Source organism: Adiantum capillus-veneris, chromosome 9, assembly GCF_014529385.1.
Source record: "Adiantum capillus-veneris isolate H3 chromosome 9, ASM1452938v2, whole genome shotgun sequence".
NCBI lineage: Eukaryota > Viridiplantae > Streptophyta > Polypodiopsida > Polypodiales > Pteridaceae > Adiantum > Adiantum capillus-veneris.
Window position 1 is genome coordinate 119,063,772 of NC_140939.1, and position 24,632 is coordinate 119,088,403.

Below are 24,632 nucleotides of genomic sequence, written 5' to 3' on the forward strand. Positions count from 1 at the left end.
CTTCAAGGACAAATGTCAGGTCCCAAAGTATCTAGTAAAAATAGTTTCTCTAGAGCTGCCTATACAGTTTTTCCAGAGCTGCCTGCACACTGCACAGTTTTCCCAGAGCTGCCTGCACAGAACTCGGAGTTACGGGCAGACCGTACCAGTGCCTTAGATGTCATGAGATGGGACACTTGGTGAGGGATTACGCTAGAGGGTGACAACAGAGATAGACTCGTCGAAGGAGGAGACAGCTCTCACAGCCACATCAGTCTCAACAGAGTTTTGCACATCAGCAAGGCCCTATGTAGAGTCAACAGCAGCACAATTTGAGCGACAAAGAGACAAACATGTACAAGCACAACCTATCCTTGTTTACAGAAAGGTAGTGTTATAGAGGTTGGCAGAGGCAGAGCGGTCCCTAGACAGACCTCCAGAGGAGAGATTACTGGATCAGGATCGAGAGGAGGTCCTAGGATAGTTGGATAAAGAAATGGAGGACTAGCAGCCGGCCGCAATCCACTAGCGACTTGAGTTGCCCCCAAATAGGCAAGTTCGATAGACTTTGGATCTCTTGGAGATGCAGCCACATGTGCCTCTCACTGTAGGCATTGTTCAATTTACAGAGGATTTTGACTATTCAACAAACTTGACATCTACGACAGATGCTCCGGTTTATAAGATCTTGCCAGTTTAGTTCTTTGCGGTTGGTCCATGGAGATCTCCATATGTTTCTTTGAGGAGTGGCCACTATGTGTCGACATGTTTTTCCTACAGTTGTTAGAAGCACATCACATTTTCCTCGGTCCAGAGAGAGCTCCCATGATCAGATTTAGAGTGTAGGTTTCATATGATGACTCCATTTGGACGAAGGAGGCTGTTGATGATATCTTACAGGAGCAGACAATGGTTGAGGACAATTACTTTATGGATATTGGCTTAGTTAATGGCCTCAACAATTTGTTTCTTTGTAGATAGAACCGCTTAGAGAGGGCTAAAACGAACCCGACAAGCACATGATCCCTATAACGACTCGGGTTTGTGGCCTTCTTGGTAATGCAGAAGATGCTCAACATCGCGCATTTCTCATATTGGCTATTGGGCGGGTCCACTCTTCCTTTGATTTTTTTTTTGTTTGCTTCGTTTTTTTAATTTCTTTTGGCTTGCAACTCCTTGCTCTGGTTTTGGGATGCGTGTGTGTGTGGAGCTTGGTTTTGCGTGTTTTGTTTGCTTCGTGCTCTTAAACTTGACTTTTGGGAGGGCATATGTACATGGGTGGGTAAGGTTTGTTTTGAGAGCATGCTTTTCGTTTTCTTTTTTTGCTTTCTTTGTTTTCCTGCTTTTATTGCGTAAAATCCCCAATTTCCGGGTCTCCTTTATAAAAAAAATTGATTTTTTTTGTTTTAGTTTAGAATGTTTTTTTTGCAATGATGTGATATTTATAAGTGGAAAGAGACTTCGTTAGCAAGTTTTCTTAACTTAGATGGACACTTGGTTCAGTTTTGGAAAAAAATCCTTTTTCTTACTTTTTGCGCTTTTTTCAAGGCTTTTTTTGCGAAAAGCAAGGCCGAATCCTTCTTCTACTGGGTCCACAAAAGCTAGGGTTCAATTTTGCAAACATCCACTTTTTATGCGTTTTCGTGCTTTTCGGTAAAAAGCAGGATTGTTTCCTTGTTCGAGTAGACCAAGTGAAGTCATAGTTTAATTTTTTTTTAATTTACTCTTTTTTGCCTTTCAAACTTTTTCCCATTTTTCATGCTTTTCTGCGTTTCCAAAAAGCAACCTGCATTCTAATATCACATAACCCTAAAAATATTATTTTTAATCACCGTATACGAGCAAAATGGATGTATTACATAGAAACAGAATTAAAACACGTTTTACGGGAAATATTTTTCATAAAAAGCGGCACAGGGCGGCACGATGAGCATTGTGATTATGCCAGGGCGTTGTCGTAAGGTTTAGCTCACCTCTGATTGCATAAGTTGCCAGTATATTTTTTCATTGAATAAATTGTACCAGAAAATTGGACGGTAAAGCAAGAATCGACTTTTCAAAGCAGATCCTTGTTTTTAGAAAAGAGGAGAGCTTTTCCACAAAATTAGCCTTAGCTTTAGGCACCCTGTTTTGCCTTGGCCATCACTCTGCCTTGCCACCTATATAAGGAGCAGTTGTACACACAAACGAACAGATACGGATGCATACAAACGTAGTGAAACTCTACGCACTTATTATACGGAGATGGGACAAAGCTCTCCATCACCATCTCCATAGCAAACTCTCTAGTTGTTCGTAGGAACAATCCATCTCTCCCTACTCTCTCTACTACTTTCTTTTTTCCTTCACGGGGTGAACGCGCTCTCCATCAACTTCGTGGCGGAAACCTCTATGTAGCTCTCATCATGGCTCTCTTGCGGCAAAGCAAGAAGCCTCTCAACTATCAAGCAACACTCCATCACAGTAAGAATCTCTAAGAGGGCTCCCCTATAGGCCCTCTGAAGAAGGCTTGGCAGGACCCTCGATTTTCCTTGCGGGTGCTCCATACCCTTCAGGTCAACATGAGATGCCCATTACCTTTCAAAGTGGAGTTACGCCTTCCTTTTCGCTGGTGAGTGCTTCAACCACCACCAAGATAAAAGTTTTGCCTTCGCTACAGGCAATAGCAAGTCAACTAGTCTCGCTTTCTGCTTGTGCACCTCCAAGTTTCTACTCTTCTCTCTTTGATGAGAGCAGGCAAGTGAGGGTACCTGCGTGCTGTTTAGTTGCACAACAGGATAACAGAGGTGAAGGGTGATTGAAGTAGAGGATGACGACGTAGCAGGAGATGGCAGAGTCGGAGGGCTCCCACATGATGGAGCCCCAAGCAAGTAGAAACAAAAGAAGATGGCGAAACACATTACAGCTGATGCGCGGAAAAAATAGGAGTAACCGGCTCCTATTGGGTTCTGGGGTAGTCACAATCATTCTATTGGATCCACCATAGAATAAGCCCACCCCCCCCCAAAAAAATTGCAAGGCCCTTTAGAAGGCCTATGGGGGAGCCCTCGAAACTCCATAGCCACCATCTTTTTCTCTCTCTACTTCTGTGTCCGCTCCATGCAAGGAAATTGCAGTCTCGGTTGGCGCTTTTGCATGTACATAGGCATGTATGGCCTTGTTGAAAATGTAGTTGATTCATGCTTCTCATATCATGTTTAGCATGCCGATGTATGTGCACGGGGTGTTTATTCTCACATAGACGTAAAAATCTCTCTCTCTCTCTCTCTCTCTCTCTCTCTCTCTCTCTCTCTCTCTCTCTCTCTACAAGAAAAGGGGCTGTATTTTGCGTACATAAGAGACCTCTGGAGATGCATAATGGCCTATCACCTAGAGGAAGTACAAAAGTGGGCTAACAAGGTGTGAACTATACATACATCAAGGTGGCCTATATTCGGTTCAGTGAAGAATATGGTCAATGGTTGAAGATCTCTTATGGTTTTGGTTGTGGAAATCGGTGTGTCTCTTGGAATTTTTTTTTTGGTTATGGATGTGCTATTGAAATTTTTTTGGCCATGTTATGTGCTAAAGTTAGTTTTGTAGGATGGATGTGCGTCACCTAGAGTAGGTTGGAGTGTTCATGCATAAGATGAGAATTTGATTATGGTTTAAGGTTTTGGATTTGGACTTAGGACCCTATACATTCCAATTGCCTTGGAAAGGATTGTTTGTGCATATGCAAGATGCTAATTTGATGGGACTCATGTGTTATGTTTTTCATGATAGCGTCGATACGAGATTAAGATTACCTACATCGCTTAGCCTTAAATGAAAGGGTCGATGACTTGGGGTTTTGCTGCATCGAGGGTATTTCCTAGATCTTCTTTTTTTGTTAAGCTCATCTACACGGTTAGTGCATCGGGGGTTGAATGACCTACATGAGCAGGGGTAGAACTCTACTGCATATCAGCCAATTTGTCAATTGCTGCTACAAGGGCTCTGCATGAGCACTCCAGCTTTTGAGAGGGCTACTAAAATCAGCAGAGTTGGGAATTAGAGGCAGCTTTGGGTGATGAAACCAGGCAGGGGTATAACTCCTCCCGCGTGAAAGCTCTCTAGCCATGAAGGCAAAGATGAACAAAAAAACCTCTTTATGACAAAGAGTCATCATCCTAACACTATCTCACAGAAATACTATCTGTAACTAGTACCCTGGACGGTCCTCAACCAGCTCTTTGCTGGAATCTCTGTGAAGTCGTTTTCAACCTTTAGAGAAGCTAATATACCATTTATGATCAGGGCTTTAGGTGTGAGGGGGCCCGGTGCACACATGAGATGTTGGATTCTCAATGACACTCAAGTCGCAATAAAGAAAAGTTTAGCATTTTAATGACCTGTCTTCATTCATTTCAAAAAACTCAAACAAAAATCTCACCAGATATTTTTGCCCAGTGCTTGTGTCAATCTCAAAACCTGCACCCGATGGAAGGCTCAAATCAGCGCTTTGACTCAGACCACAGATGTCAGAGACCTCAATCCTGAATGGGCAGGAGCTATTTGTTTTTGATTCATGACTGTTTGAAACAACTTCAACTTTGATTGAGCTAGATTCAGAAGAGCCTACAGTTGTCTTATCAACCTGAAAAATTGTTATTTCTTAAAACAGAGTTCTCTTACAAGAAACGAGGGAAAATTTGTTTCTGATTGGACCACTTTAGAACCTGATAAATAGCTTCGTGATCTAATACAAACCACGAACGTTTCCAATCAGTATGAGGAGCTAGATTGTCTCCTTCTGGTGGTACCAACAAATATCCCGTCTTCAGATAAGCCAAAGGAAGCTGCCCAAAATAAATGTGTCAGACATGGTTACGACTCAAAAACATAAAACATTGCTGGTGTGAAAACTTGCTGCCACAGCAAGAATAGCAAATCTGGTACTCTCTCTGTCGCACTACCAAAACTGGTAAAAGAAGTCATAAAGAACAATCCCCCCCCGCCACCTCAAAAAGAAACAAAAAACAAAACCAAAAAAAAAAACCCAACCAGCACCACCAAAACACTCTAGACCTCAACGTAAGGTTCTTCCATGCACTCAAGTCTCACCTTCCAACTTCTATCTAAGCAAGAGCAACAGCGCCATGCAGGTTGACTTTGAGAACTCAAGTGAAAGTGTACTTGTTAATGAAAAATGTTTTAAGGTGGGCTGCAGTAGCAGTTTGTATAAGAAACACCAGCTTCCCACATCACACACACATTGGTAGACCACTCGACCTGGGACCATGCCCCAGGATAGATAATTTGATGAGGAGTGCAGAGAGCTATACAGACGCCTATGCGCGCAGCAGGCCACAGGCGAGTTCACAGAGAGGGAAGCTCGCAAACAGATGAGGACCCTCACCTGCTAAAAATCCACTCCGATTGAGGACCCTCAGAGATGGCATGATTATGCTCAGAGGCTTTATAAAATTTCAGGGCGGCCACCCATACCAGAGCCCCCAGGACCACACCCGACCACATCTACTTTCTTTACAGCAAGTATGGTAGAGAGGGCCATACGCCCCCTACAACGTGGGCGCTTCATGGACCACATAGGTATGCACAGTGAGCACATCATATATGCTGCAGATACACTTTCCCCTTTCATTGCAATGCCCTTCAATAGGGCATTAGCAGAGGGATTGCCTTTAGAGTGGGACTATGCACACCATCGTGCCTATCCACAAGTCCAATGACCCACTTGACCCAGGCAACTACAGGACTATCATGATTGGCCAAGATTTATGAAGCAATACTAGAGGCAGAGCTGAGCTCCTCTGGTTTCATACGAGCTTTCTCCACCATAGACCACATCTTCACTCTGCATTGTCTCATTGATCAGGCAAAGGCGCGGAAGAGACGACTACATTGTTGCTTTGTGGATTTCCGCAAAGCTTTTGACACAGTCCCCCGTGACAGACTCTTCCAGTGCCTTCAGATACTAGGAGTCCCTCTAGAGATGATTTGGGGGATTTTCACTCTTTACGAGCGCGTCTCGAGTAGGCTCTCCAAGAGGCACCTCACCATCTCTTGTTGGCACCATTGGTGTGAAGCAAGGCTACCCTCTCTCACCGACACTGTTTGGGCTATACATCGACGAGTTGTCAAAGCATGTCCTCCGAGATGGGGACGAGGGCATGGATTTAGCAGGTACACCTGTTCACATCATGTTATATGCGGATGATATTGTATTGGTATCTGAGTCACACAAAGGACTACAATGACATCTCCAGATTCTGGATGACTTTTGCACACAGCGAGGTCTTACTATGAACCTTGGAAAAACCAAGGTCCTTATCTTCCATACCTCCAGACACGTCAAGAGCCAAAGCCACCTTTACACTAGCAGGAGGGCGAGTTGAGGTCATTGACTCATATATATACTTGGGGATCACTTTTACTGCTACTACAGGTCCTTATCTTCCATACCTCCAAACAGGTCAAGAGCAAAGCCACCTTTACACTAGCAAGAGGGCGAGTTGAGATCATTGACTCATCTATATACTTGGGGATCACTTTTACTGCTACTACAGGACGGTTCTCATGGCGAGTGCAGCCAGAGATAGGATTACTCGAGGATATGCGGCATTAGCGATGCTAGAGCGTCGATGCCACCAGGCATTTTTGCAAGAGTCCTGCACCAAGGGGTGGCTCTTCAACATATTAGTCACCCCCAGCTCTCATGTATGCAGCACCAGTTTGGGCACCAAGTCTTACGGGATCTTGGTGGGCACAGTACAAGAGGCCATAGATTCATGCTATCCCATTTGATATGCAGGATATCCTCAGTGCCCCACAACATCATCAGAGTAGAGCTAGCCGCACCACCTATGTTTGTAGAGGCTCTCTTTCAGACAGTATGCTTCATCTAGAGAGTGCGGCAGCTTCCAACAGATAGATTATCATACAGAGCACTTGAGGCATCCCGCCAGCTAGCTGAGACTGGAATGCACACATGACACAGTGGTTTAGCACACATGGCTTGGATATCGAGCAGCTACCACCCTTTATATAAGACCCCGACTCAACTTTCATTCTCCTCTCTCATGCGTAGAGAAATTGGGTCCTCAGATAGGATCTCCGGCGAATTTATATCATAGAGACATGGGTCACACCGCGATGGCCTCTTCCACCGAAGATACTCTACTACAGGGATCAGTTTGTGACTATTTTAGAGGACAGCTTCATCCAGAGGCCTGGATACATGTCTCACAGTGCGAGAGTAGCCATCAAACAGCTTAGAGTCTCATCACACAAATTGGAGATTGAGACACGCCAAGCATCCCATACCCCCCGAGACCAGAGGATAATGTACAACAGAGGTAGCTGCAGATGTCGAGCTTACCATGATATCCGCAGCCGCTCCCTGCCTTGTTCTTAGGGCAACATACACTCAAAGAGCTTATGCAGTCCAGAGACCAGAGACAGCTTGGGCGTTTTCTCCTCATGATTCAGAGACATAGAGACCTGATACGAAAGTCATCCAGTGGGAGTAGACAGTCCTAGCTTATAGATTTCTTTCATTGAGCGACTCCAGCATCACTTGTTACCACCAGACCGGGAGGGGTCGCACTCCAACAAGCAGATGCGAATCGAGCCACGACACGACCCGAAGCAGTGGGATATCGTGCTCGACAGCACACTAGAGGGAGATCTACCAGATTCGGACACAACATGAGCAGACCACGTAGAGAGAGATACAAGGAGTCTTCTTTGACCCGGCTGCTATACTACACGGGCTCTTTACACCTTACCCCCCTATGCATGATATCCTACACTGCCAGTTTTCTACCAGATGGAGCTAGTTTGCATCTCATGATTGTACCTTCTGAACATATAGTTTCACATATATTAGAGATAGAGCTCCATTCCCTCATCATACTGCCACATATATTACCTCACATCCGATCAGATTAATGCACCCTTGTACAACCTTACCCCTTTAGTTAGTTCTTTTTCAGCACTTTTATCCTTTTTTTGGATACTCAGAGGATACACACATGTATATGGTTTTGTCTCATAGGCCGGGTTCGGCCTCTAGAAGACGTTAACAAACTCGTTCTTTCTTTCTCTCTCTCCCACTCTCACTCTCAATCGCCGAGAAATTGATTCCAAAGCAACTCAAGCTCAAGGCAAGCGAGCTCAAGGAGATGCACGAAGCTCATAAACAAGGTAAATACGATGTCTATCAAGGCCGTAAAGCCATCATTTAGGAGTTTCAAACTCCTAGACCGGTGTCTCCGTCCCCTGACCCCCCTAAGGATTTGTTCTTCTCTTTTCTTTTTCCTTCCGATGGACCCTCAGTTCTTAACTAATATGTATCTCTGAGAAAGCCCCATTGTAATGGTTTCTTTTGGTCCCATGGGTCATATGTGACCCCCTAGGACGATAATCTCTCTCTCTCTCTCTCTCTCTCTCTCTCTCTCTCTCTCTCTCTCTCTCTCTCTCTCTCTCTCTCTACTTACTATAACAGGATTTGCTGTACCACATCCTACCTCTGGCTTGGACTAACACTAGCTCAACCCCTGAACTGATTCATTATGTGAGTGGATAGCCGTATCTCATCTTCTCTCTCTGTTTATCTTTCTTTACTTTCCTTTTCTTTGACTGTTATATAACTGTGCTCTTAAAACTATCGGATAATGACCCCGTGGCCCGACTGGGCTTCCCTCTCCCTCTTTCAAAGCTTGGGAATAATTACAGTATCCTCGTGGTGATTTGGGTCGTGTAGGTGATCGTTTATTATCATATGGTAACTTTTGATTTGGGTCGTGTAGGTGATCGTTTATTATCATATGGTAACTTTTTACCGTGGGAACAGGGTTTGGCCACAAGGTGGTTGGAAAAATAATAATAAATTTTATTTTTTTTTGGGCACCTGCTTTATCTGGGTCGTGTACTATTTGAGGGAAGGGTCATAAAGCTCACTTGATGGCACAACGCGGTGTGACAAGGAATCGTGCCTCTCTGCGGATATTGCGAACGCCGCTTGCTGATTTTGGGTGCATGCGACTAACATCGCCCCTGCGCAGTGGGTGGGCATTCCAACGCACGGCCAGGCTCCATGTGCTCATGAGGGGGCTCCACGGCCGAGAGCGGGAGTCTGCAAAGCCTGTCAATACCTTATAAAGGTGAGCATAATGCTCACTTAGCTTCCATTAAGCATATGGTATTCTATCCTTTCATGTTTTTGCATACACTGAGTGGGTAAGGGTGTGAGAAATTTCACCTTGTCTTTTGCAATCCTGTTGCAAAAGACTATACTGTGGGTGAGAGGATTCATCCCTGCAAGTCTTTTGGTGATGGCTCCCAACAAAAAATCATTGGCCGAATCGACAGAGGTACCTGTGTTTTTTTTTACTAAAAGGCATTTTTGGGTATGGTTTGCTTTGACATTATGGAATAGAATAAAAGTTGTTTTTGGTTTTTCACTGCTGTTGGTTACACCTGATTCAGTTTTGAACTATGCGAATTAATCTATATGCACTTGCTATTTCTAAATGGGGAACTTAGAAACTTTTGGCATTATCAGGTAAGGACTAGTCTAATCAGTAGTTTCGGACTGATACACTGATCATTATATCCAATGTGTAGTATTATATGAGGCAAAGAGTGGTCACGGGCTGTTGGACTGCTCTTATATCTGAGAAAAGGGAGTTGGGCTTGACTTACCTTGACTCTAGTTGATAGTGAGATGTCAAATCAATGGTTGGGCTAAGGTGGATTGTTCGACTATATGATAATCCTTGCCGATGGGTTGATGTATGAGAGGAAGGGATATCCTATGCTGGACTAAACTGGGTACTTTTTGACCGACTGATTTGCTGCACATTCACTGCTGTCAGACTGTTTAGGAATGATATACCTTGACTCTTGGCACTATATGGCAATCTTGGGCTGCTAGACTGCTCTTCAATTTGAGGGGTTGGGCTTGATATACCTTAACTCTTAGCAGTATATGGTAAAGGTGTGTGTAATCGGGGGTTGGACTGAGATTATATGTTTGACTGGGTGAGGATCCTTGCCGATGAGTAAGCTATCGGATGTTAGGCTTGACTGGTTTTTTTCTGTCGATGGGTTTTTTTTGCCGACTGGTTTTACCCGACTTTTTGGATTTGATATACATTGACTCTTGGCACTATATGGAAGTGTCGGGCTGTTAGACTGCTCTTCTCTCTCGGTTCGAGGGGTTGGGCTTAATATACCTTAACACATAGCAGCATCTGGTAATATTGTGTGCAATTAGGGTTTGAACTAAGATTAACTGATGGAATTGATAAAGATCCTTGCAGATGAGTGGTACATATAAAGGTATGCTATCGGATGTTGGGCTTGACTGGTTTTTTTTGCTGACTGATTTTTTCGCCGACGGAATTTTTCCGACTCTTTGGGATTGATATACCTTGACTCTTGGCACTATATGGAAGTCTCGGGCTATGAGACTTCTCTCTTCTCTCTCGGTTTGAGGGGTTGGGCTTGATATACCTTAACTCATAGCAATATTTGGTAATGTTGTATGTAATTAGGGGTTGAAATGAAAGTAATTGTTTGACTTGGTAAAGATCCTTGCAGATAAATGATACATATAAAGGTATGCTATCGGATGTTGGGCTTGACTGTTTTTTTTACCAACTGGTTTTTTTCTCCGACTGTTTTTTCCAATTTTTTGGGATACCTTGACTCTTGGCACTAGATGGTAGTCTCGGGCTGTTAGACTGCTCTCTTCTCTCTCGATTTGAGGGGATGGGCTTGATTGTACCTTAACTCTTAGCAGTATCTGGTTATGTTGTGTATAATCAGGGGTTGAACTAAGATAAACTGTTTGATTTTGTAAGGATCCTTGCAGTTGAGTGATACATGTATGGGTAAGCTATCTTATGCTAGGCCTAACGGGTTTTTTTTGCCAACTGGTTTTTTTTCCGAATCTTGTCAATATCTGGTAGTGGTATAGTGATAGGATGACCGGCTTTTTCCGATTGGATCTTGTTCGATTATGGTCTTGGATTATGTTCTTCTCTCTGCTGATCATGATCTCGGATTATGGTCTCATATCATTTTCTTCTTTCTGCTGATTATGGTCTCGGATCATGTTAGATTCTGTGAGGACTCTTGCCGATGACTGATTTATGCAAGGGTTAGCTAGCCTTGCTGATCTAGGTTATCATATTATGTTCGAATTTGTGAAGATCCATGCCAATGATGGATACATGTAAAGGTAAGATATCCCTTGCTGGTCTTGACTGGTTTTTGTGCCGATGGGTTTTTTCCCCGACTCTTATCACTATCTAGTAATGGTATATTGGATAAAGTTGACTGGCTTTTTCGACTGGAAATGCTGGCAAATTAAACTACTGCCTAGACTGAATGGCTAATGGTAAAAGGTGCTTCTTTCTGTTGATTATGGTCTCGAATCATTACTGTGGGTGCTTTTGAAGAGAAGATGTGACTGAAAGATTGCTACAACTCACTAAACTAGGTTTTTTGGAACTTTTTTGATGATGGAAATACTGGTAGAAGAGGACAGCCATGCCAATGATTGTTGAATCTGATTAAAAAATACTAAAACTTGACTTCACAGTAACATAAGAAACAATTGGTATAGCGTGAACAATATTCTGGGCTATAAAAACTTCATTTAAAACTTAGGAAGAAAAGAAATGAACTTGAACTAAAACTGGAAAGTTTTTCTGGAAATAAATATTACTAATCACTTTGAACCCTAGCAACATGATTTTTCTTTTTCTGATACCTTGGTGACATGGATGACAACTAGGTCACCCCAGTTACCTGCAATGCTATTTGGAAGCTAACGAATGGTTTGTTTCCTTACTTTGGATGCAGGTAAGGGTGTCCTTTCCTTGGCTATTGATTTAGGAGAAGAAGTGTTGTACCTGTAACTATTGGACTATAACAGGACCTTCCTACCCTTTAAATGGCCTATTACTATGATGTATTTGCTTTGGATAAACTGTCGAAAGTAATACATGACTTTGTATTGTATCTGTAGGCCATGGTCTTTGTAGAATATCTCATGTGTTATGTATACTGTTAATAGTTAAAACTCTCTCTCCTTAAGCACATGGGTGCTTTTTGGCTCTCGGGCTGCCCTAGAGCACCAGGACCTAGTCTACAGAATTTTTATCCTTAGAAGATTTGGCTTGCAACCATATTTTCTGGGATAGGGAGTATCCCACACAACCGTTATGACCCTCTGTCTTGGTTGTTGTTAAGATGGAATACTTACCAACTCCTCTTATGGATCTTACTAATATTTTCCTATTTCTGGCTTCAGATTATCCCTATCTCTGCTACCCTTGACCTTTCTACCTTGCCCTTTTCTCCGGCTTCCCTGCTCGTGATTAAACTGATCCGAGATGCTTTAGCCATTTCCCTCCTGAACCAACACTCTAAAGTACCACAGGTCCATGACTCGATCATGAATCTGTTGACTTTCAACGACTGGGTTTTGATCCTCGCCAACCTAGTTGCTGATTCAAAAGAAGGGTTACTTCATCTACAGAGATTGGCTTCCAATCTATCTGCTATTGAAATTAGTCATAAAACTGATCTGCTACAATTCTCAGCTAAGGGAGCTGACCTATCTAACTTTATCAGAAAACTATGTGGCCTCACTTCTTATTTTGCTTCCACTAAATCTTTCGATCCTGCTAAGGCTCCTAAAGGCCTTTTTTGTAGGGATGACGCGGCTCTGGAAGCGGTAAAAAGCTTTCAACAGGGACTTAGCTCGTCAAGTGAAACTTCTTTACTTGATATGGTTCCAAAAGTCTCTAAATGTTTTCCTTTCCTCCCTCCAAGGCAGATTGCAATTGAAGGAATTGAGCTTGACCATCAGCTTTGGGAGCTTCAGAACAAGGCTTTTGTAGCACCCATCTCTAGAGAGACTTGGGTCTTCTTAGCAGCGCTACCGGCCTCTACTAGTGAAGACTGTCGACTGGAAACCCTCAAAGGTTTTTGGACAAAGGTGATGTAATAAAAGCACCTTTCAGTATGCACTTCTTGGATTCAAGGAAATGCCCGGTCTTATCTGGCATCTATGTCAGAACCAAAGGGACGATGACCTTTTCTAAACAAAGCAATGAATTCTACTCTGAGTCTATTTGGAACATCTACCGTCCCTACATCAAGTGTGCTTGTAAAGCTTTGGATGCAAAAGCAGACTGTGAAAGCAACATCCTCTGGTTTGATCATGCCATCTGGTTTCTTCTCAACCATCTGAAGGACCTCTTCCCATCACACACGGAGGAGCATTTTTTACCTATGATCTGTTCATGGCTTGGAGACCAAGCTAAGGAAGCTGTGCGAGCCCAAATTGCATATCTACACTTCAGGAATTTCATGTATGAGGCTCTGAAGGAGCTAAAGTTAGATGCACCTAGTCATTTACTGTCAAATCTTAGTGCTTCTAAAGGGATCAAACATATTCTATCCCTTCTCAAACCATCACTAGATGTAGATGAGTCCCCCACTCTTAAAAGGCCTCTGTTGACTAGTTCTGCTTCTCACTCCATCACCTCATTTTTATCCCCCTCCTCTACACCTGGGTCTTCTGAAGGACGTAATAAAGCTAGAAGCTATGTCAAAGGAAGAGGGAAGAATCTCCCTATCAAGAAAATGTTTAACTCTTGATTGTATTGCTTTTTTCAGATCAAGCGGACTACTTCTGGGAAGCTGGTTCTATGCAAAAAAGAGTATCTGAAGAAGCGTTTAATTCACTACCATTTTTCGAATCGATTTTTTGATCTTTTTACACCAAAGTCTTTGATGCAAAATGCCTTTCAACAATTGTTTGGCAATACTAACATGTTGGATGATTTGACTTTTTGTTGGACCTTTGACCCACCATTGAAGAACTTTGTATACTCTACAGAATTTTTGACTTTTAACAAACAACCATCGTGTATATGCTCTCTTTTTAAAGACTACTGTTCGGATTTTGGTGAGTTTGGACAACACGTTTGTACTACAGATCTATCTTTAATTGATTCAAAGGAAATCAAAGACCTATTAAATAAAGGTCTAAATCATATCCCCTTACAACCTTTAAACCCACACTTGGCCTTTGCCGCCCTACTTACCTGCTTGGCTAACATAGCCGAGTTATTGAAATTAGAAAGTCTACAACATGCTAGACTTTTTGATTATATTTTCTCATATTTTCAAACATGTATTGGAGCAATCCCACCTACATGGTTAAGCCGGGAGACAACCTGGCTATCTCCGTCACTGCTTTATACGATAAATAAACTAAAACAGGATTGGTTTGTGGTAGGACTTGACAAAGCCCCTCATATACCTACTCTTATCTGCAAACACCTAGCCAAAATAGCAGCTGAGGCTAGACTTAAGGGACCAGAGTTCCTGCTATCTGAAATGGGTCCAGAAGAAACCATACGGTACCTAGGTTTTTCACTAAGTAACTTAAAACTAGACACTCATAGTGCTAAACTACCTTTACTATTTCCCACGTATAAGAGCCACAAACACAAGTTTAGGTGGATTTTAGATGCCTCGAATTGCATTATGTTACACGCCACAAGCGTAATTACTGCTTGTCTCAATCTCATTCTCACGGACTTTACCAATATCTGCGAAGAAAAGTTTATAGCAGCTAAAACCTTCACGGGGCTTCAAGTAAATAACTTTTGGCTAGTAAAAAACGCGACTGAGGTGTTCATTAATCTACCACAGGACATCTTTTTCATGTTTTCAGCAGATATCACGCAATGCTATGAAAACATATCACTATTTGGACCTTTGGGGCTGTTTTCTGTACTACAACAGATATTAAATGGGTTTATGAAAGAAGAAGTTTGATGGCGGATGAGGCGGAGAAATGGATAGAAGTCGCTAAGAAAGGGAAAGGGAAAGAAACCACATCTATTCCCACTCCTACAATCATCAACATGACTTTAGAAGAAGAGCAGCGAAGGAAGACTACAGCTCTACACATATGAATAACCTGTCTAAAAGACTGAGATGATGTGGAAGAGGAAGTCAAAGAACTTCTCCGCATGATGGGTAGTGAGGCTTCTCATACAAAGGCATGGAGGGTAGGGAATAAGACACAAGGAAATGGGGAGACTTCAAAGGAAAGAGCTCTAATCACACGCTTTCCATCCATGGAGGCAAAGAAGGACTTCTTGAAGAAGCGTCCTACTCTAAAGAAAACGGGCATATTCCTTGGAGATGACCTCACACTCACACAGCATGCTCATATGAAAGAAGTTATGCCCGAGATACTGACAGCTCGAGAGAAGGGAAAAGTGGTCTTCTATAGGGATGGACGAGTGGTTATTCTGGAGAAGCGCCCCGCATGACGGTGCGAAACTTGTGGGACCACACTCAGAGTGGCTACATGGAATTGTAATGGATCTTTGCGCCTTGATGTAGGGGCCTTTGAGGATAGTTTCACAGGGAGAGACATCATTTTCTACTCTGAGATGCATCAGGCCCCGGGGTAGTCTATGCCCCATGTGAGTGGATACAGATGGGAGACAACTTGCAGACAGGAGACTTGATCAGAGCATAGAGGACGAGATTCAGGAGGAGCAGCAGTCTTATTCAGGGAGGAGCTACAGTTTCTGATACATATAGCTCGAAGGGATGAGCATGCTAGGTACATGTAGGTGAGACTAAAGACAGAGACAGGCAGATATCTCTACACACTATTTGCTATTTCCCTCCTGATACGTCAATATGCATCAACTAGAGGACAATCCCCCTTCTCTATTTTGGATGATAATATATGGGAGTTTTCCAGAGATGGCGACATTATTATCTTGGGGGATTTCAATGCTAGGACTGCCCATCACCAGACAATATACTATGACACCTCAGAGGAGTTGATGCGGAAGCTTGATATTACAGAAATGGGCCCGTCTAGATTATCACAGAATGAGGAGCGCACTGAGTATGGCAGATACTTGATTGATATGGGGGTTGCACATGGATTGTCCATTTTGAATGGCCTACAAAAATTCCCTGCAACAGGTGGTTTTACATGCTTTACACATCGGCATGGCGCTAGTACAATGGATTATGTTATGGCTCTGCTAGGACTCATTCCTTCCTTTCAGGAATTCATGGTGGGGACTAGGCCGGTTGGGGTAGCAGTCGATCATGCTATCTTGTTTTTCACTCTATCGTTCCAGTTCAACACAGCCCCATTGGGAGACGCCTCCACACATACTCGGTATACCTTCACGAGGAAGACAGATCCTGTGTACACTGATGAGATATACAGGCAGCTATGCACTTAGGAGCCAGGACGACCACTAGATGAGCTCACCCAGATTCTGACAGAGACGCTCCATGATGCAGCATCAAAGGCATATCCCCACAGCCAGCCTACACGAAGACGATCTAGAAGCATGCCTCGGAACAATTGGTATGATGAGGAGTGTAGAGACACTAGGATCAGATCACAGAGAAGGTGCTCATGGGTACTACCAGTCATGGATTATCTTTCGCCACCTAGTGCGACAAAAGAAGAGGGCTTACCTATCTCAATTAGAGCGTGATCTGTATCAGCTGTTTATGAGTCAGGACTCTAGTGAGGCATGGAGGCTTTTCAATGAGCACTCTCGATCGCTAGCCATCACTTCCATAGAGACATGGGGAGAATATGCTACATCTCTCTATACAGCATCGGGGCAGCCCCCTTTGCCTGACCTCCAGAGGCATGCCCAAAAACATGTACTTTCTTTACTGCTAAGAGGGTAAGGAAAGCCATTGACAAGATGAAGACAGGAAGAGCACAGGATCATGATGGTCTGGTAGCGGAGCACTTTATCCATGCCAGAGATATGCTTGCAGAGCCTCTTGCTATGATGTTTAATAGAGCCATGTATAAGGGTTTCCCTGAGACTTGGGAGTATGTCCACTATTGTGCCTATCTTCAAGTCGGGAGATCCTATGCTTCCCAAGAATTACCGAACCATCATGGTTGGTCACACTCTGGCTAGGCTATATGCATCAATTCTTGAGTATGAGTTGAGTGGATGGGCAAAGAGAGAGGGCATACGAGCAGCAGGACAAGCAAGGTTCACGAGAGGCTTCTCCACTCTTGAACAAATTTTGACACTCAGAGCCATTATGGAGGAGGGTAGACACCATGGCAGGAGGATATATTGTAGCTTTGTGGATTTCCGCAAAGCCTTTGATACAGTGCCACGAGCCAGACTCATACGCAGATTGCAAGACATGGGGATGCCCACCGAGCTGATCTAGGGGATCTTAGCTTTATACAAGACATTGGTAGGACAGGTACGCACTACTCAGGGTATGTTCGACATGGTTCACTCCACCATTGGGGTGAAGCAGGGTTGTCCCCTATCTCGGACTCTCTTTGGGATATATATAGATGAGTTTTCAGATTATGTACAAACAGAGGGTGATAGAGGTGCTCAGCTTGCAGGGACATGGATTCCGTTGCTATTATATGCTGATGATATTGTGCTGATTTGAGATTCTCCAGAGGGGATGCAGCGTCATTTGGATACATTGCATGTATTTGCACGGGACAGTGGATTGTCTGTGAACCTTGGTAAGACCAAGGTACTGGTGTTTAACACCACAACGCAGTGGGTAAGGAGGTCCGCCCCCACTTTTACATATGGTCGAGAGACTGTTGAGTATGCAGATATATACACTTATCTTGGGGCGGTTTTCAGTGGTCTAGTATTTTCCCTAAGGCGTGCAGCACATACGCGATTGACCAAAGCCTATGCAGCATTGGGGAGACTTGAGAGAATATGTTCGCAACTTCCGTTCCAGGAACCTTAGACAAAGATTTGGCTCTTTGACACTTTGGTCACTTCAGCCATGCTATACGGAGTGGAGATATGGGGCCCCTCAGTTGATCATCATAGCAAAGCTTGCAGTACTGATGGATGGAGCTCTATGGAGAAGCCCTTGGTGTCTATGATTTCTCGGATGATTAGGGCCAAGGCCTCAGTACCACATGACATTGTTAGGTGGAGCTCGCTGCTCCTCCATTGGTAGTGGAGGCACTCACTCGATCAATTTCATTTATGCATAGCACTTAGGCTCTCCCTAGAGACAGATGTGCTCGATTAGCACTAGAGTCTTCGCGACAGCTGGGGTATGCAGAGATGGCATCTTGGTTTTAGTTACATGGCTTTAGTATGGATTGGCTCAACGGGAAGGGAATTTGCTTCGTTTGGAGAGTCTTCATTGGAGTCGAGCATTCTCCCTTACTTTGGTTGACCACTCGCCTCGTCAGGCATACTTCCTCTCTTGCCGTGGCATTCGGGTGGTTGAGTGGTGGATGCGGCCGGATACACCTTTGAGTTTCCCTTTGCCGCTTGCCGTTTTGGATTCGGCATGCATTACCGTCAGTTCTGGAGAGAACTTCAGCTCATGCTAGTTGATTTTTTGCCCATTTCACCTTTGCCTGATGTGATGACATGTCTCATTGGAATCTTTGGGAGACCTTTCAGGATATTTCCGCAAGTCTAGTTTATTCTCTTCTTCTACCACAACCTTGGCTTGTTGATCATTGTAATGGCCTTTGGCACATGCACAAATCTAATGTCTGCTGGAGGAAGCTTCTCTCCACCTTGTGGCAAAGCCATTTTCCTTTGAAGGAGTGGTTGTTTCTTTGGCATTGTTTGCTTGGAGTGCTCACGGTGGGAACTTTTCTTAGGGCATGTAATATCCGCCCTTCTTCTTCTGTTTGTTGCTCGACTGCGGAAGAAAACGTTTTCCACTTCTTGTGGGATTGCTGCATTACAAGGGATTTCCTTCGCTACGTATCGGCATGAATGCGGCTCCATTTTCTAGCGATGGTTTTCCATAAATGATTTCGGGCATTTGGCATTTTCTCACCGACATTACAGCGATTCGCGGTGATAGACAACTTTTGGCGTGTACAAAGTAGTGCATAAACGCATGGCATGTGTACAAATGAATGTAAATACATGCACTTGGAGGCTTCACAAAGTGGTTTTGAGTTCCAAACATGATGCGACATGTACACATTGTAAATAGTCATGCTTGCGTGTCCACAGTCGCGCATATGTACGTGCCTAGACATAGGTGTCGAAGACTTAGATATGGTTCCAAGTGGCTTCTTTGGCTCTAGAGAATGTGTTTGGGATTTTTTTAATGTAAATAATGCAAGTGGGAACTGTGGTCACTCTCATCCCGCCCCAAAGATTTGACACATGCGATAACTGTCTATTTGCGGCGCCTGATATGCAGCCATGCACGAACCGCCTTAGAAGTGGTCAAAAGTAGAATGTGGCAATGAAATTTGATTAACAAGGACCAAGCCTACAAAATTTGGTGGATTTTGGAGTCGGTTTGGTATTTTTCCTACGAAAAATGTCCGTTAGAGGGTCAAAATTGGCCAAAACTAGGTCCAAAAAAGTTTTTAAAAAAAGGTAAAAAATGGTGTGGAAAGGCAAAATTTTGCCGCATCAGTGACGATACCGTGGGTGTTGAAGTAGAGGGAGACTTTTTGAAGCCAAGAATCAGCACTTTCACCTCTCTGTGTGTGGTAGGAAGCAGGGTTTCTACATGTGGTCCTGCAGTCCCATCTTGTAATCTTTTCTAGAGATTACAATCTAGATGAAGCTGAAAGCAACAATTAGGCTGAGTACCTCACTCTTTACCTTGGATTGAAGCAGTGTGTTGAGTTTGGACTGAGGAGAGCAATTGTGAAAGGGGATGCATTCCTAGTCATGAATCAGATGCTTGGTTTGTGGAAAGTTAAAAAGGACAACTTAAAGAAATGGTTTTATGGCATCAAGAAGCTTTTGCATGAGTTTTGAGCAGATATAGTTTAAGCATGTTCCTCGTGAGCAGAATAAAGAAGCTCATGAGTTGGCGTTGATGAATTAGCGCTGATGAGTTGGCTAGGGGCAAGTTGAATGCTTTGGTAGCCCCTTTAAAGGTCAAAGAATCCTTGTATGCAAGAAGTGAATCACTGCAAGATGTAGAAGCATTTCTTAGTAGAGGCCAATGTCTGGAGGGCGTGTCCAAGATTCGACGTAAGAGAATAGTTGCAAAAGCAAGAAACTACACATTGGTCAATAAGGATCTCATAATTTATGGTAGAGATAGCATTTTAAGGAAAGCGCCGTACAAAGAAGAAATAGGTTTGATATGAAAGCACTGCCATGAAGAAACAAGTCATCAAGGCAGGGACCAAGTTGTATTTCGTATTTTGAGACGGGTTACTCTTGGCCCTCTATGATGAGAGATGCTAACTTTTGGTGCAAGTAATGCCATGAATGACAAGTGTTTGCAAATCGAAAGCTTTTGGCGGAGCTTCAAAAGGCAATACTGTCTTTTGATGGATTTACAAAATGGAAAGTGGATGTTGTAGGTCCGATGCCAAGGACCAATAATGGCAAAAAGTATATCCTTGTGGCTGTGGACTATTTGACAAAGTGGGTGGAAGCAAGAGCTGTAAAAGATGTAACAGCAGAAAGAGTGGCCTCTTTTCTGTATGAGCAGGTGTGTTGTAGGTTTGGAGCTCCTATGGTTATCAAATCTGATCGTGGACCAGGGTTTAGGGAGAAACTTGTTGGTGCCCTCATGAAGAAGTTGAAAACTCAGCATAGGCATTCTTCTCCTTACTAACCACAATACAATGGATTGGTTGAAAATTGCAATGGTCAAATCATAAAGATATTGTCAAAGTATGCTAGAGAGCATTCCAAAGAGTGCGACTTGGACTTGCAAAATATTTGTGGGCTTACAGAATTGTGTATATAGTGTCTACACAGTTTACACCGTATGAGCTTGTTTATGGAAAGGAAGCTGTCATGCCTATATAAGTGCAGTTGGATGCATTAATATTGTTGTGTAGAATGCAAGGTGAGCTTATATAAAGACAAGCTGCAAGAAAGAATTTTTGCTCTAGAGTTGTTGCAAATGAATAGAGAGAAAGCCAGTGATTATTATCTTCAATAGGCAGAGATAAGGAACGAGAAAATGAATAAGAGGCTGCCAAAGAAAGAGATTAAAGAGGAAGACCTTGTAATGAAGTATGATTCTCGCTTAGATTTCACTTTTCAAAATAAATTGAGAGACAAATGATTGGGGCCTTACAAAGTGAAGCATGTTCTTCCAAATGGCACATATGAGTTAGAAAAGCCGCCTGGTCAACATTTGCCCTACAGAATAAATGGTTATAGATTGAAGAAATATTTTGCAAGAGATGTGGTTCCATATGCAAATAGTCTCTTGGTTGAGCATCAATGCTCGACCTAGAGGGTGGGCAATGATGATGGACAACTTTTGGTGTGTACAAAGTAGTGCATAAATGCATGGGCATGTGTACATATAAATGTAAATACATGCATTTGAAAGCTTCACAATGTGGTTTTGAGTTCCAAACATGATGGACGTGTACACATTGTAAATAGTCATACTTGTATGTCGGCAGTCGCACATATATAAGCGTGTGGAAAGGGTGTCAAAGCCTTAGATGCGGGTTCCAAGTGGCTTCTTTTGGCTCTAGAGAATGTGTTTGAGATGAGCACTCTCATCCCGCCACAGAATGGGGAGGATTTTCGTTGAGCTCTTGAGTGGTGGTGTGTGAGATGAGGAATTTAAGCAAATACCTTGTGTTGTGCTAAGGTGTCAGGGTGTGTGTGTGCGCACGGTGTCTTTTGCTCCATCAACGGTCGTCTTCATGTAGGTCAAATATTGGGCTTACTAGACCCTATGGCGTCAGCGCAATGGCAATATGTTCCATCGCATTCATGAAGATCCCTTCCCGTTCTTCAAGTTCTCTCTTAGGAAATCTTAACGGTTAGCCTTGGAAGTTGGTGATATCATCAGAAAGATTCATCAGCTCTCCTATGATGCTTTTAGCTAGATTGTACAGCAGGAAACTTCTGTGTTCTCTCCCTTATATATGATCTTTTTGGTCGGTTTTCCTCGCCTTGAGATTTCCCAATTGTAAAATAATCAAACTGATTTACAAAAACAAAAAAAAGTGTGTGTGTGTGTGTGTGTGTGTGTGTGTGTGTGTGTGTGTGTGTGTGTGTGTGTGTGTGTGTGTGTGTGTGTGTGTGTGTTTGTGTGTAAGCTATCTACTTGGCCATTACATGTTCGCCTGCAAATCGTTCAGAGTATTCTGATGGCATATGTTTAGTTCTTTCTGCCACTCTTGCATTGGCCTCGCCATTGTCTTGATTCTCTTATGTCAGCCATTCTGTCTCATTTCTGACAAATTCATTCACACAAAAAAGGCTTGCAATTGATGTCAATGGAGAAGCTTTGTACACCTAAACGCTTTGGTGGTCTCAAATTTTGGATTGCGTAGGTATGTTCTTGAGGGAAAGCTATGTTATTGCTACACTTGCGCAACAATCTCAGCCTTGGACTCTTACGTTTGCATACCTGAGCCAGCATGTTGCTACATCTTCATTTGGTCACTGGCAATCAACTATTTGGGAGGTCGTACTTGGTAAGATGGATGGACATATTCCTGGATGTCCGCTTGCTTCCACTTTTCTCTCTGCTTGGAAAGAGGTTACAGTTCATCTTTCATGGAATGCATGGTAGGAAGGAAATTTGCTTCGTTTGAAGAGACTTCATTGGAGTCGGGCTTTCTCTCTTACTTTGGTTGACCGCTCGCCTCACCATGTGTACTCTCTCTCTGAGGTCGCACATACGTAGAGAGCAGGTCAGCTTCACCGTGCGGAGGTCTCACACCAACACACTTGCACACACTCTCACTCGCACACATTCTCTCTCTCTCTCACACACACACACACACTTTTTGTAAATCAGTTTGATTAACAAAAGTGTTCAGCTGTACCAAAAGGCTAAAAGCATTCATAGGAGAGCTGATGTATCTCTAGGGTGATATCACCAACTTCGAAGACTAACCGCAAAGATTGCCTGAGAGAAAGCTTGAAAAACGGGAAGGGATATGCATGAATGCAATGGAACATATAGCCATTATGCTGTCGCCATAGGGTCCAGTAAGCCCAAAATCTGACCCGCATGAAGAAGACCACGAAGCATTGCAACGCTGGCAAGAAAATGCCAAATGCCCAAAACCATTTATGAAAGACAGTTGTGGGAAAACGGAGCCGCATGCAGGCCGATACGAGGCGAAGGAAATCTTGAATAATGCAACAATCCCACAACAAGTGACAAACATCCTCTTCCACAGTCCAGCAACAGACACAAGATGAAGGGCGAATATGGCGTGCCCTAAGAAAAGTGCCCACCAAAAGCACACCAAACAAACAATGCCAAAGAAACAACCACTCCTCCAAAGGCAAATGGCTTTTCCACAAAGCAGAAAGAAGCTTCCTCCACACGTGTCAGATTTATGCATGTGCCAAACAGCATTACAGTGATTAGCAAGAGAAGGCTGAGGGAGAAGAAGAGCATAAACTCGACCAGCAAAAATATCCCGAAAGGGCGTTTCCTGGAGAAGTAGGACATGCCATCATCATCGGGCACAAGCAAAATGGGTTAAAAAAACAACCAGTATTTGCTGCAGTTCTCTCCAGAACTGACGGTAATGCATGCCCAATCCAAATCGGCGAGCAACAAAGGGAAACTCCAAAGTGAATCCAACTGCATCCACCCCATCCTGCAGTGTGCTCAGTCCTTCAGCACGTGCTCCCTGTCGCCTGCAGAAGACCAGAGGTTCTGCTGCGCACTTGGTTTCGCCTTTGCAACCTGCACAGCATGTTGCTATAGCCAACCGTAAGTGTGGGAGCATGTGTATAGGTGTGGTGCATCTGCAGGCCTGCGTGGTCATAGTACAGGGCAGAATTTTAAGTTCGCAGGACTTGTGTACAGCTAGGGAAATTTGCAGTAGGTTGTTCATTTGTTCTGGATTCATTTGATGGTTTTTGCATCTTCTGTACAGAGTTACAATGATACAGGGATTTTTGGCAGTGCTTGGTTTCTTAGGGATTTGCTCCTCGAGTGAGGTGTTTCTGTTGTATGTTCGATTCCTTGTGTGTGTTTAAACATCGGAAAGCCATGGGAAGCTTTTCTGAGGATACATCCGAGATCAAGGCTTGTTTATATGAGGACTTTGAAGAAGCCCGGAAAGCTTGGAATGCTCCACCTCCTCCTCTCGAAGTTCACATTCCTGTGCAAGAACTCATGGATCCGGTTGCGCAATATGCTATGAATGCAGTCATTCTGTTTTTCCTGGGAAAGATGCCTACTGCAGAGGATGTTGGGCAATGGGTTGATTTTTTGCTCAAACGCCAAGCTGTCCGGGGCATATACTTTGGGGCTCCAGGATTTTCTTTTGGTGGATATCGATGCCAGAAACTTGTTGTTGGAAATGTCTCAATTGTTCTTTGGTACGCAAATCACTCATGTCCTGCCGTGCGCATTGACCAAGGACTATCAAAGTCTTATTCGCCACAAATGTCCGGTGTGGGTGGAAATAGTGGATTTCCCCAGCACATGGAGACACTTTCTACCACTGTTGGCGGCACAACTTGGGAAGGTGGTCTATCCCCCGAAACTAGATGTGAATACCAACAGGTTCTGTATTCTGTGGGACAATGATAGACCTACACCGAAAGGCATCATGGTTGATTCAGGGGACCCTAGGTGGGTAAGCGCCCATTTAAACTCAAATGGGGCAAGTT

At 43.5% G+C, this 24,632-nt stretch overlaps 1 protein-coding gene across 4 annotated transcripts in view; it reads right to left on the minus strand.

The window, feature by feature from the left end:
• LOC147451072 (protein HLB1-like) overlaps window positions 1–24,632 on the minus strand; it is a 111,733-nt gene that overhangs the window by 14,301 nt on the left and 72,800 nt on the right. For 3 of the 4 annotated variants that reach the window (XR_015189185.1, XM_086520022.1, XM_086520021.1), the window contains exons 12-13: window positions 4,680–4,799; window positions 4,394–4,597 (exon numbers count right to left, since the gene is read on the minus strand). Coding sequence is in view for 3 of the 4 variants with exons in the window: in XM_086520022.1 (XP_086376148.1) it covers window positions 4,394–4,597; window positions 4,680–4,799 (324 nt within the window). In the remaining variant the exon portion in view is untranslated. Of the gene's footprint in view, window positions 1–4,393; window positions 4,598–4,635; window positions 4,800–24,632 lie in introns of those variants that run through there. The other variant, XM_086520023.1, reaches the window with a different exon arrangement.